Source organism: Triticum dicoccoides, chromosome 7A (assembly GCF_002162155.2).
Source record: "Triticum dicoccoides isolate Atlit2015 ecotype Zavitan chromosome 7A, WEW_v2.0, whole genome shotgun sequence".
Lineage (NCBI taxonomy): Eukaryota > Viridiplantae > Streptophyta > Magnoliopsida > Poales > Poaceae > Triticum > Triticum dicoccoides.
The window spans coordinates 727,529,328-727,544,287 of record NC_041392.1 but is presented as its reverse complement, the minus strand read 5'-3'; the positions used below and the strand labels follow the sequence as shown (position 1 = coordinate 727,544,287).

The window sequence follows — 14,960 nt, the reverse complement described above, 5'->3', positions numbered from 1 at the left end:
CCTAAGTCCTCTTTGATTGATTATTTACAAGATGATCCTGTTTGTCATAGTCAAGAGGTGTGGAAAAACACCACATATCTGGGAGTCCTGCTTTGTTTTTTTTGGAGGGCGGACCTCCTTTGCTCCATTTACGAGGATAGGTAGCATACCTGCTATAACATTGAGGCAGATAAATGATAAAAGGCACCGCTTGACATGGGCTATATTTTTAGCCTGAAATAGGAACTAGCATCATTGTTGAGAGTTTTTTTTAAGAAGAATAACCCTCAGTATCTGCATCAAAGTGATGCATACAACAATTTTACTAAATTATAAAGCAGAACGTGACAAAACAAGAACTTTGATCAACCCAGAGCCACCTTACTCGCAACCATAGTTGCTATACCTACGAACTTGATGATGTGCCCCAACCGCACGTCAACACACACCATATAATCCGGGGGTCTCACCAAGCCGCCCCTCGGCAAGCCGAGAGCACCAACCGGTCTTGCAGACCCTAAGTGCGCACCGCATACACACGCTCTAGAAACACCCACTGCCATATTCCGTGATCGCACCTTCAGGAGCGACCATAGCATTCACCTTGCCAGGCTATATTGTCATCGACGCCACAACGATGCCCGACAGCGCCACCACCTGCGCATGTCCATCCACACGTGTCCGCGCTGAGGATTAGCTGTGCCACACTGCTGAGACCCGTCGTTGTTGCCACGGTAGAAGCAACACCGCGCCTCCTCTTGTCCCCTCCAGCCAACATCAGCTCCATTAAGATGCCCCCAAGAGGTAGAGCGGCCCGGAAGACCCCGTCAACATCTGATCCTGGAATCCCAGATTTAGCGTTTCCCACGGAGCAGATGGACCGAGGTGATGATGATTGCAACCGACGATGCCTTCGGCATGGGTACACCACCAAACGCGCCGCCATCATCTTCCATGATCAAGGTCGACACGGTTTTCACTGGCAGTCGTGCCATCCTGAACCCGTAGTTGACTGGATCCGGGTGGATCCGCGCCGTGAAGACGAAAGCAGAGAGTCTCCAGCCGCCCCTCACTGTCCCCTCCACGTGCCACCGGCTGGCCGGGAGACAACCCGCACGTCACCGTCGACAACCGCACCACTAGCCCTCCCTGGCAACCCTATAGCACCGCCGCCACCACCCACTACCACACCGCCGCCACACGCCGTCGCCGGAGGCAAATACGCCATGCCGTCAGCGACCCAGATCTAGGGAGGTATCCCCGCGCCCACGTGTGCCCTGCATCACCCAAACCTGCACAGGAGGCAGAGAACCTCCGCCACCACCGTCGGCCATCAGGCTTTTCCCGGTGGCTTCCTCCAGCTGCGATGGAGGGAGGAAGGGAACTGGGGCTGCCTCGGTAGCTAGGGTTTGAGGGTCAGCCGGAGTCACCTAGGTGGGCGGTGAGACGGGGGCGTGAGTCCGCGGGGTCGAGCTTCAATTGATGACATTTATTTCAATGCATATTCTCTGTGGATAAAATTTTCACCCAAGGTTGTAAAATAATGGGAAACCCATCTCCGCTGAGCTTCCACTGGAAATACCAGTGGACTTTATCATCTGACTTTTCGAAATAGTTTCATAAGAAATAGTCTCAGAATGTGGTTTCTTATACAATTATACTTATCGCCTAGAGTGTAGTGTCAAAAAACGTCTTACAGTATGAGACAGAGGGACTACAAAATATATATAACCTATTAGGACCAAGGGCTTTGGACGGCATCGAGTGCCAAAAATGTACAAAACATGAATTTGTGTTACCTCCTGGTTTTGTCAAAACATGTACAAAACATGAATTTTTCCTGGGTGTGAGTGCCAACCTCTCGCAGACACATTTTCAGTTATTTTTGCTGTATATTAAGCAAGTCAATGTGATTCAGTTGTCGTGTCAGAATTTAAAAACTCGCTAGATTCATTTTGAAAAAACATAATAAGTCAAATTATGCTTTGGAGTGTTACGTCAAATCTAGCACATAAAGGGCCACGAATAGTCGCCTGACAACATCAGAGTTGTTCACGATTAGTGGTACCACAAGAGGGCATTACTGTTGCACAACCGTATGTCGATAAGTGGTATTTGCACGAGAAGGTGACCTAAGCACTGATCGTCCACGTACGATTGGTTCTTGGAAAACACGCACAACAGACAAGGTCGCTATGGTTGAACCGTGTGGTTCAACTCTAACCATGCACTCCATCTTAGGAGACAGGGAGGGCATAGATGATCCATCTTGTACAGGGGATCTAGGGAGTCCGACATGAATCCGCACAGTAGGCGGCCCCACTCGCTCTCTCGTGTAGTACTATGGACGCTTCACGCAGCCTCAGCTAGTACCACCATATTTTGTTCTCTGAACGAATTAAATCCAAGCCACTTGCGCCTGTGAAGTAATTGCTGTTCACGGTTCACAGTTAGTGCTACCACAAGGACGCACAACTGTATATCGATAAATTGTATTTTCATGAGAAGGTGACCTATTTGCTGATCGTGCATGTGTTGATTCTTGTGAAACATGCACAACACACGAGATCGCCGTGATTGAATCGCGTGGTTGAACACTAATGGTGCCTCCGTAAGGAAATATACGAGTGTTTAGATCATTACTTTAATGATCTAAACACTCTTATATTTATTTTACAGATGGAGTAGGTAGGAGACAGGGGGCTATAGATGATCTATAGTATCTTGTACAGGCGATCTAGGGAGTCGGACGAGATTCTGAATGGTAGGCGGCCCCACTCGCGCTCTGGTGTACTCTCGACGCTTCACGCAGCCTCAGCTTGCACCACCATATTTTTGTTTTCTCTGACAGATTGAAATCCAAGCCACTTGCGGCAGTGATCTGCTGGAGCAATTGTGACCGACCTAGCTGCAGCCTTTTTCAATTGCCGGGACCGTCATCCTGTACATGCCCGGCCTCAATTGCAGGGACCGTCATCCTGTACATGCCCGGCCGGCGGTCAGGATCAGGCCTATCCACTTGCAACGTCAGAGCGCCGGGGCCGGCCATCGTACGGGGAGATTCATGTTGCTAAAAATGGCCGTGGGTGTGTGTGGTGGAGCCTGCTGCTCTGCTACCATTGTACGGAGCGGATCCAACGAACCACAATACAATACTTGTGATGGACACTGTATATGTACACCCAGACAGCGACCACGTAACTACACGCCGTGCTGTCTGCTCGCACGCTCGACCAAGTTCATTTCCATCGCCAAGAAGGCGTGGCGCCAAGACCTAGAGCTGGGTGGCCGATGGGGTAGAAGCAGCGGAGTCACATTATCGTTGACGGACCGCTATGACCTCAGATGAGGTGGGGATAATACGGAGCCGACGTGGTTCCTGCGAACGCAATTGCCTCACTAAATATCATATCATTTCTACATACTCAGAACGCATACATTCACCCCATGTGAGGGATTCCTTGGTTCCGAACGGCACGGCATGATAGTACAACTACCTACCACTGGTCTAGGCGAAGCAGTATCCGTTAACAATGATTCCGCCTTTCTTTATACGGACAATTTTAAAATACCAACTTTGTTTTAACATATATAACACAAAAAAATCATCAAATTTTCCGAACCTCCGTCCAATTTTTGTCCCTTGGCGGCCCCACTCGCGCTTGCTCTCGTGAACTCTGGACGCTTCATCCAGCCTCGGCTCGCCCCACCATATTTGTTTTGGTCTCTGCACGAATTAAATCCACGCCATATGCAGCCTCTGCTGTCTACTGGAGGTAAGCAATTGTGACCGACCTATATATATGCAGGCTTTTTCAGTTGCTGTGACACAGTAATCGTATGCTTGCCCGGCCAGTGTTATCCACATGCAGCGCCAGCGCGTTGGGGGCCGGCCACCGTACCGGCGGCTGCGAGTCATGCATGCCGGACAAATCAAGGCCTGTCGCTGGGAGATTGACGTTGCTAAAAATGGACGTGGGTGGTGGAGCCTGCATCTTTCATATCATTGTATGGAGCAGCAGCTGATCCAACAAACGAACCCTATGATGTGTACAACAAACCATATTAGTTGTGATGGGTACTGTACACATATGTAGGCCCACACAGCGACAACGTACCTACACGCGGTGATGTCTTCTGAATGCATGCCTGGTGCGCGCGCGCGCACACACACAAAAACGAAACTTTTACAACAAACTTGATTGCATGTCTGGTGTCCTACCACACGCAGTGGACCAGTGCGTGTGAAAAAGGGAAACAAAATCTCAAATGCAACCAGCCGGTCTTTCACGCACCGTCGGAGAGAGAAGGCATCGCGAATGATATTAGGAGGGAGCAAATCCAGCAGCGCTACCATAGAGGAGAGGAATCGTGCGTGCACGGGATAAACGAACCCTATGGCAGTCAGAATAAACTCTGAAGACCTCCGCCCCATGACGTCCCGCCCCCTCCACGGCGCAGATCGTCGATATTACGGTGTTGACAGGTACACCAGCTTCTGAGGCGGATAAAACCATACTCTCCATCGCTGCACGAGCACTCTCGTCGTCGAGGGCCACCCTGATGACCGTTGTATACTAGTAGAAAACAGGGCTTTGGTCACAGGGCAATATTCACATTAGTTCCGGTTCAGTCATGAACCGGAACTAATGTGAGCATTGGTCCCGGTTCGTGCGGCTAAGGCATTAGTCCCGGTTCACCTGAGCCATTTAGTCTCGGTTTGAGATACGAACCGAGACTAAAGGGTGCGATGCCCTTTAGTCCCGGTTTGTGTCTCAAACCGAGACTAAAGATTAGACCTTTAGTCCCGGTTTGAGACACAAACCAGGACTAATGGGTGTGATGCCCTTTAGTCCCGGTTTGTGTCTCAAACCGGGACTAAAGGTTCCATTTTCAAACTCCACACACACACACACACACACACAACATCCCCTGGATCGCCTTTTTTGTTTTGAAAAAATCAAAAGAAAATGATAACAACTTCAAAAAATAAAATCCTTCGAAAGGTAGTTATATTACTACATCTACTACTTAGGAAAATTTAAAAACTTAAAATTGGACATGTTTTGCAAAAAATGTAGGGAAAATGTAAAACGGCTATAACTTTTGCATACGATGTCAGAAAAAAAGTATAATGTATCAAAATGTTCAGAACGAAAATCCGCTTCCGATTTTGACTGCCTACGGCCTGTTTGCAAATTTTTAGAATCCTCAAATTCTAAAAGGAAAAAAGTTATGGGCAAATTTCCGGTTTTTTTTGTATTTTCATTAAATCTGGTCAAACTATGGTCAAACTACTTATTCAAGAAGCATTAGTGTTATTAAATAATTATTCAAGAATATTAGTGTTACTAAATAATTATTTCAGTTTTTTTGAATTTTTGTCAAATCTGGTCAAATTTTGGTCTAACAATGGTCAAACTATTTATTCAAGAAATATTATTTCGTTTTTTTTGAATTTTGGTCAAATCTGGTCAAACTATGGTCAAACTATTTATTCAAGAAATATTAGTGTTACTAAATAATTATTGTTTTGTACAATAATAGTTTCAAACTCAAACAGTGAAATGTGTGACTTCATGCTCAAGCTAAACTCCCGAGGGCTAATAGGATTGACATCTTACTATTGTCAGGAAAACAACAAGTCTTGGAAACAAAGGAGAATAGAACCCAAAAGTTAAGCGTGCTCGGGCTGGAGTAGTGAGAGGGATGGGTGACCGGTCAGGAAGTTAGATGATTTGGAATGATGAGGGGTGATTAGAGATTAGAGGTTAAATTAAGCAGTGATGAGGGTGGGTGATTAGAGATTAAATTATAAAATAATTCAGAAATTTGAAAAAAAATCAACAATAAATTACCTTTAGTCCCGGTTGATGTTACCAACCGGGACTAAAGGTGGAGCTGGTGGAGCTCTAGCCAGCGGTTCGTGTAAGAACCGGGACTAAAGGGGGAAGGGGCTTTAGTAACGACCCTTTAGTCCCGGTTCGAAAACCGGGACTAAAGGCCCTTATGAACCGGGACTAATGACCTTTTTTCTACTAGTGGTAGGAGAGCTCGTGTCGTAGATAGCCACCCTTCTGACCGCTGCCTGGTAGCTCTCGTCGTAGGTGGACGCCCTCGTGGCTGCTACACAAGCGCTCTCATCGAAGGAGGATGACGTATCAACAACCGCGGCCACGCTCTTAGCCATTGCACGAGCATGCTCGTCGAAGACTACCGCCCTCCCAGTCGCTATACGAGCGACCTCGGCGAGCATGGCCGACCTCTCGGTCGCTAAACCAGCAACCTCGGCGAGGGAGGCTGCCCTCTGCGTCGTGGAACGAGCGATCTCGTTGAGGACGGCCGCCCTCTGGTCGAGTGGTGACGTCCTACTAGCATAGCGACTCGACGTCCCCGCCCTGCGCGACTGCTACATAGAGGTAGCAGTAGCGTGGGTCTACCCAGCGCTACTGCTAACTAGCTGCAGCAATTGTACGAATACCATGCTACTGCTACTCTATTACCCCACGTCACTGCTAAGATTTTCTATATTTTTTCTTCACCGTATTCATGATGTATTTATACAAGTTTTATACAATAGCAACAAGCACATACATTGAAAATATATGAGACAAGAATGCCTCATCGTGGGCATCATCATCATTATCAAAGTGCTACAACATAGCTAGCCTCGTCATATCATCATCATCATCATCATCATCATAATGATCCAACACAAATGATGTCATCCCATCATCTCCAAATAGCGATACAAGTTATTACAAATCTCGAATACATGCAACCACTACAAAGATTTCGGACTATTGCAACAAAATTTATTGCTACAACTACATTTTGTGGCAATAAAATACAATATTACCACAAATTCTCCGGTTGTGGTAATAGGCCGTGCATACTGCCATAACTTAGTTTGGTCACGATAAATATTAACTTTGTTGCAATAGAGGCCTCATATTGCAATGAACCGTGTCGACGTTGCAATATGGTAGGGATATTGCGACAAACAAATTCCGTTGCGTGAGGGTAGTCATTTTGTTGTAATAGAGACTAGGTATTTCAACGAAATAACTATTTGTGGCAATATTCGGAAAGATATTGCAACATCGACTTGTCGTTGCATTAGCTACAAATATTGTTGCAATAAAGTGGCTACCTATTGCAACAAACCGTGGGCGTTGCAATATGGTAGTGATATTGCGACAAACTAATTCTGTTGCACGAGGCAATCATTTTGTTGTAATAGAGATTACATGTTTCAACAGAATAACTATTTGTGGTAATATTCGGAAAGATATTGCAACATCGGTGTGACGTTGCAGTTACAAGTAAAACGATGGAAAAATATATTATTCTAATTTATGAAGTTCTTCCAACAACAAATGACCAATGAAGTTCTTCCAGCAACAAATTCTCACACGCCCATCGTCTCAGTGAGCACATTGTAGGATCCTAAAACAATCACATGTGGATGGAATACAACAGTAACACGTCCACTTATCACCAAGTCATCTGGAACCACACGCCTAGGTATGCATACATTTTTCCCTTTTTATATAGTAAATTAAAGAATAGGTTGTTTTTGACAAATCTGTGATATGCCAATAAGTAAATGTCAAAACTAAATTGGTTTGGTTGATAATTTACATGGTTGAATCTCTATGATTTTTGTGGAGGTTAGGCGAAACGAACTCCAACATTGAAATCCCTGTCAATTGTACCTCAAACTATGCAATCCCGGTCTAAAATGAACCCTAGGTTGTTTGGAACACGGGGATTGTGTATCGTGCCCAGGATTGGTAGTGCGCCAAAAAAAACTGGTCGAGCCCAGTCTGGCCCGGCAGGCTATCCACGCCGTGCAGTCTGTGAAGACCAGCAACCTACAGAGAACGCAAAAGAAAACAAAAATGCTCAACAATTATTAATATGTCAGTAGCAAGAATCGAACTGCAGTGCAGTACGTTGAAAGTTGTAGCCATTAACCACTACGTAAACTTCACTTAGTTGTACGCTGCTACAAAATTAGTACTATTTGACCCTTCTTTAGTTAACGGAAATGGAAAAAATTCTAAACATTCGAAATAGTTCACAAAAATAAAAAAAGATCATGAATATGGCAAAAAAATCACGACACCGTGGTTAACACTGCGGCTTAAAGTTCATAAATGTAGAAATCAACGATTTTCAAAAATCTGATCAATATTCAAAAAAAAGTTCACAGGTTTGGAAAAAAATTCATCTATTTAAAAAAATGTTCATGGATTCAAAAAATTTCAGAAATTCCAAAAAAGCCACGAGCTTGGTAAAAAAGTTCACAAATTGAAAAACATATTTAAAATAGTTTCACGCATTAGATAATTTTTACGTATTATATGAAAAAGAAACAAACATGAATTAAATATTTTTCACGGCTTATATAAAAAAGGGAAAAGTTTCCTGCATAAGATATTTTATAGCAGTGTAATAGAAAAATGGGCCTGCCCAGCGTGGGGACGGGTGCACACCGTGGTGAAGACTGCGGCTGAAAGTTCATATTTTTTTAAAACACTGATTTAAAAAAACTCATAAATTTTCAATAACAGTTCACAGGTTTGGAAAAAGTTCATCAGTTTTGAAAAAAAGTTTATGAATTGTGAAAAAACATGGATTTTTAAAAAGTTCAATGATTTTGAAAAAAAAATCATGGATTCCGGAACAATTTCATGGATTCTAAAATGTCCACCAGATTTGTAAAAAGGTTCGCAAATTTTAAAAACAATTTGAAAAAAGTTTCACACATTAGATATTTTTTCATCGATTATATAAAAAGAAAAAAGAAAAAAATCACGCATTATATATTTTTTTCACGGATTATATAAAAAAGAAAAAAGTTTCACGCATTAGATATTTTTTAGCAGTGTAACTTAAAAAAATGGGCCGACCCAGCGCGTCGTGGTCAAGACTGCCGCTTTCTCGCCCACTAGTGTAACTTAATTAGGATGGCTAAATTACATTTGAGTTTCATTTGATGGATATTTGCTATGAGAATTATAAACTTTATGAATCTACATATTATACATATGGTTTTGAATATTGTAACTGAATGCCTGTATTTTTTTTTACAATTGCAATAGGCTATTACAACAACCCACTTTCGGTTGCCACATGTTAGCACCACGAAAAGTTTAAATTGTTGCAATAGTTTTTTGCTACAAACATTTCACTCGTTGTGATACTTATTTATCACCACTAAAACTAGTATGTTGCAATTTCCTGTTACAACAACTGGAATATTTGTTGCCATAAGTTAATGCCACAAGTGTAGCGGTTCGTAGCAAAATGCCTAATGCCACGAGCAAAGATTGTTGCCATAGTTTATTGCCACAATTGACTATTGCGACGGAAGAGTATGCGCCACGAAACGAACATCGTTGGCATAGGTTGTTGCCACAAATGTCTATCGCCACAAGCTATCAGTCGCCATGATTTGTTACATGTTGCATCAAATCTATCTCCACAAAGCAAATTGTGGCATCAGGTGAGTGTTGCCACGAGAAAACATGTGGTAACTTCCCACATGGTTTTTGCAATAGCACACTTTATTGCCACGATTGCTTTTTTGTGGCAATAACCTACGACCATGTATCCAGTCGCAACGGCTGCCAACGAATGTTGTCTCGTGGCAATAGGTACTTGTCGCCACAAATCAGCATGTATTGCGACGAACGATTTTGTTGCAATAGACCCGAATCCTTGTAGTGAACTACATTGTCACATGCACATGTTTCAACATCTATCTGAGCAATGATATACAAGAGAAGAGCGATCAAGATGAGCAAGAGTGGGATTTTGTAGTAGTTCTTGAGCCGGTTTAGATTCATCTCTTGTGCTAGCGTGAACGTCAAGTAACTAGATTCTGCTTCGCTTCTGCTTTGAAACCCTTTCTGGCTACCGCCCAAAAAGCAGTATGCTTGGGCCTGACACTCTGGCCACTTCACACCGAGGGAGCTGAGCCACCTCGCCCCCGACGCCCTAGAAAAAGGAAAAAAGGATACATATGCACGAGAAATTAAGTGGCTGAAGAAATGGAAATGGCTGGGAAAAAAGGAAAGTGAAAAATTGAATAGAAAAAGGAAACATAATTAAATGTGCAGACTAATTAGTTGGCGAAATAAAAGGAAACCGACAAAAAAAAGAAATGCCGCCCGCGACGTGCGTAGTAGCGGGGGCTCCATGCGCTTCCAACGGAGATCGGGTCGTTCGGATCTGTTCACAAATACCGAACATTAGGTCGTTAGATTTCTTGTTTATTAAAATGGATTATAGGCTGAAACAAGCAAAATAGATGAAATAATTGATTACAAGATCGTCCAAAATGTCCAATCAAATATGACATGTACAAGGTAAAGCAATGAGCATTACAAACCTCTTACATCCACTTGTGAACAGTACACACATCATGGTTAATCCACCCATTTCGAAGCAAAGCGCAACCAAAGAGTTAGCATTTTATTGTGTCCATTTATTACAAGTTTAATACACCGATAATAATAACACATGAAAAAAATCACAAATCTTGAATTATGTTTAGCCTTAATTCGCTTTTTACATATAAAAGTTGCAACAAATGCTTATACGGAAATATGATGAAATACGACATTGAATTTGAAAACTCATCTATAATAAGTTGTTTCAATCAAGGACAACAAGTGTACAATAAAAAATGGTAAGAGATCAACCATCATGGCATGTCAAGTGGCAATGTGAGATCAAACTTTTCAGCATCCAAGATATACTATATGATCTAAATCGTTGTTGGTTTGACATGCAGGAGGAAAAATGAAGGTTCATGGCAAACTTGTTGGATCAACTTTGGCAAGATACATAAACCTTCTCAAAGCAGACCAGCGCCAACGATTTGCCATATGCTGTAACAATTTTTCACATATGTAGTATTCAAAAAAATAATATCACATATGTAATACATCCATAATGAGACCCGGTGCATAGTTTCACATTTTTATTTACCGTTTTGAGGATGGACTATATTGTTTTTTGATTGAAAATGCAAGAAATCCATATGGTGGATAAGTACATGCAAATTATATTGCACGCTCCTTTGAAATTTTCCTTCGCCCCAAATTTTCATCATTTTTGGAACCGCATACCCCGAGGAGGTCTCGCGCGGTATATGGGCTAGCTGATTTTTTTTCTGTTTGTTCTATTCTTTTTCTTATTTTATTTTTATTTCTTCTTTTTCGTTAACTTTTTTAATAAATTGTAAACTTCAAAAAAATTGAACAATATTTTCAATATGAGAACATTTTTTAAATTTCTGAACTTCTTAAAAAATCAAGGACAATTTTAAAGATAATAAATTTTTTTGAAATCCGAGAACATTTTTGAAACCCACATCAACTTTCTAAATACGAGAAAAACTTCAAAATTCATGAAATTTTTCTCAAATTCAGGAATATTTTTCAAATTAGTGAACATTTTTTGAAATACAGGAACAATCATCAAAGGAACAAACTTTTTTTGGTATATAAGAACCATTTTCAATTATTTGAACATTTTTGAAAATTTCAATCTTTTTTTGAAATTCATAAACAATTTTAAATTCATAATTTTTTTAAAATTCAGGAACAATTTTTAAATCCATGAAAATCTTATGAAATACAAGAAAAATTACAAATTCATGAAAATTTATTGAAATTTGGGAACATAATATAAATTCGTTAAAAAATTTAGAAATAAAGGAACAATTTTTAAATTCATGAATATTTTCTAAAATGCAGGTACATTATTCAAATTCACCAAAAATTTCTAAAATGCAGGATTTTTACTGAAATTTATGATTTTTTTAATTGGGGAACAAATTTTAAATTCAGAAAATCCAGGAACAATTATCAAAATTTTAGACATTTTTGAATTCCAATAATTTTCAAATACATGTTTTTTCAAATTCATGAAGATTTTTTCAAATCCGTTAAGAACTTTTCAAATCCTAAAACATTTTTCCAATTCATATGTATGTTAAAATTTTATTTTTATTTTTTTTAGAATTTTGAAAAGCCCAAACATACGTTTGGAAAACTAAAAAAAAAGAAGAAAATAGAACCAAATGCGTACCTCTCACCAATGGGCTGGCTCAAAACACATAACGTGGGAGGGGCTGTATACAGTGCCGTTTTAGCCAGTTGGCTAGCCAACGCTCATGCGCATGTTCTATTGCACCGGCCCATCAAGCATGAGTGACCACTCTTGTCATTTTACCCATTGACTGTTGACTTTTAGAATCTTGAAAAAGATCATGAATTTGAAAACAAACTCATGCATTAGCAAAACTAATGAATTTGAAAAAAATTCGCGAACTTGAAAAGTTTCATGAGTTTTTAAAGGCTCATTTATTTGAACAAAAGTTCCCAAAATTTGAAAACGAAATCAGGAATTTGAAAAATGTTCACACATTTAATTATTTTTGTGAATTTTGGAAAGTCATTGGTTTAATAAAGTCATGAATTTTACTAAAAGTTCACGAATTTGAAGAAATTGACAAGAATGAAAAAATGAGAAAAGAAAATGGAAAATGAAAAAAATCCCAGTATGCAAGTATGCAAGAAGGAAAACAAAAGGAAAACACGAGTAAAATATCCCAGTATGCAAGAAGGAAAACAAAAGAAAAACACGAGTAAAATATCCTCAAATGTTCACAAAACCAGCTAGAATAGAAACTCAATAATATGTTCTATATGAGCCGGCCCAGTATGCAAGTACTTGCTAGAGGGTGTGCACCTTTTACCAATCAAACTGTATTTCACGCTATAAACGCCAAATAGAAATTGGCTTTCCCTAGGTCGGGTAATAGGAGCTCCATATACATGGTGACCAAGAATCATGTCCACCAAGAGTTTGACCTGTCTTGTGAGCAGGCCCGGCACACCCGGTCCACACTTGCTTGGATGGGTCGTGTAAGAAACGCCAAGAATGATGGGAGATTAGTTAGGGGCCAGGTCCAAGTAACAGAGTATTCTAAAAAAAATCCTAAATAAAAGAGTATTCCACTGCCTCCGGGCCTTTTTACTCCGCATATAAGATTTGTCTGAAGTCAAACTACATAAATTTTGACCATATTTACATGAAAAAATAGCAACAACTACAAAACTAAAGTTATAGAATGTGATAATTAAATTCATGACGCATCCAGTGATATTGATTTCAAATTGTGAATATTGATATATTTTTCTCTAAAGTTGATTAAACTTTCCGAAGTTTGAATATAGACAAATCATATATGCAGGGTAAAACATTACCGGATGGAGTAAAAAGAAGTTTCAACACCACAAGCTAGCCAAGAAGATCGAAAAGGAAATGGAAAGTACAATCAGCACCACACCCGGGCAGTCCGAGCTCGTCGCTTCATCATTTAGGCTTGCCGAGTTGTCCTCTCCAGATTTGGATCAACTTAGCTAGCTCGCCTCACACACACAGGCAGCCATATACGATACGACAACAATGGAGCAAGCGGCCAGCAGCGCACAGGAGGATCTCAGCCTCGAGCTCACCCTGGCCTTTGCCATGTGCGTGGCGCCAGCCCCGCCCCGCCCGGGCTTCTTCCTGTGCGTCTACTGTGACCGCAAGTTCGGCAACGCGCAGGCACTCGGCGGTCACCAGAACGCGCATAAGCAAGAGCGCGCCGTCGCCAAGCTCCGCCGGGACGCGTGGAGGGCTGCTGCAATTTCTCGGATCTGCGGGGAGCCTGCTGTAAGCTCCGTGGCGTACAAGCGCGGCAGGAGCTCATCGGAGCGCGACCACGAGCTGGACTTGTCTCTCCGGCTGTAACCGGTTGCCAGATCGATCAAACCATTTCAGTATCCATGGTCTGCACCCCTTTCCGGCGCTAGGTATGTTAGAGTCTAGCTACAACCATTTGTTTCAAGGTCCTGCTGTGTATGCGTTGGATTCATGTCTGCCCTCTTGTAGTTTATTGGACATTTGTTTTCAAGGTCTAGACCTTCCTGGTTCTTGGATTGACACTATATTTCGCAAATCATCAGACTATATCTATATGATCTTGGCGGCTAATGACGTTGCCAGAAAAATCTGGATCTATATAAGTCTGAATGTTCACTTTAGGGGCATTTAGAAGACATTGTGAAACTAAGGACATTGGTCAACACCATGTTGATAAGTGCTCCTTCTATCCCATAATAAGCGTCACTGTTTTAGTACAACTTTACACGGAGTACTAGTTAGCTTCCATACAATTTTTTCGGACTACTATCCCTTTAAGACATCCTCTGAATACAATGTACGAATTTCTATGTATTTCTAGTGTTTGTTAAATAGTCTGCTTCTCGTGCTATTCAGCCTCCCTGAGGCAATAAATTGTAAAAAGTAATCTTATGACCCAAAAGTTGTTCGACACTCAAAAGAATCTTTAAATTAGCTTCCTACTCAAATCCGCCAAAGTGTATAATATCATTAACATGTCGAAGTATAGATAACTCGCACGAGGCTCCTCTGACATACTGCAGGGAGCAGTTGGGCCACTAGTATGTGGGCCCAGAAGTAGGTTGGCCCACCTATCAGTGAGCAAACTGCACCCTGCAGTACGTCAGGGAGCTGAGTCCAGATAACTTGTCTTCCACACGATGCACAACACACCTCGAACTTGACTGTAAACCTTAGCACTATTGCAAAGATAGGTAGCATACCCGCATTAATAATAAACAAGATGGGGAGCAAAAAATGGATCTGTTGATGTAGCTTGAAAAAAATAAATTAACATCATCGTTGACATTACTAGGTGCTTCCCTTTTGGATAAATATCGTTCATACAAGTTTGCCAGATATTGGAACCTTTATTGTAACTTTACAAAATCATAAGAAATAGTCTCGCAAAACACTTTCTTGTACTCTCGCCTTGTTTGTTTTGCTAAAAATCTCTAGTGACACAATCTCATAGAGTACAATCCTATACTGAGCTAGGGATATAGGTGGCA

At 41.4% G+C, this 14,960-nt stretch overlaps 1 protein-coding gene across 1 annotated transcript; it reads left to right on the top strand.

The window, feature by feature from the left end:
• Window positions 1-13,468: 13,468 nt before the first annotated feature.
• Window positions 13,469-13,893, top strand: LOC119328794. The gene has a single exon (XM_037601778.1). It carries the CDS (start codon window positions 13,471-13,473, stop codon window positions 13,795-13,797), a length of 327 nt encoding a protein of 108 aa, XP_037457675.1. The 5' UTR covers window positions 13,469-13,470; the 3' UTR covers window positions 13,798-13,893.
• The last annotated feature ends 1,067 nt before the right edge of the window (window positions 13,894-14,960 follow it).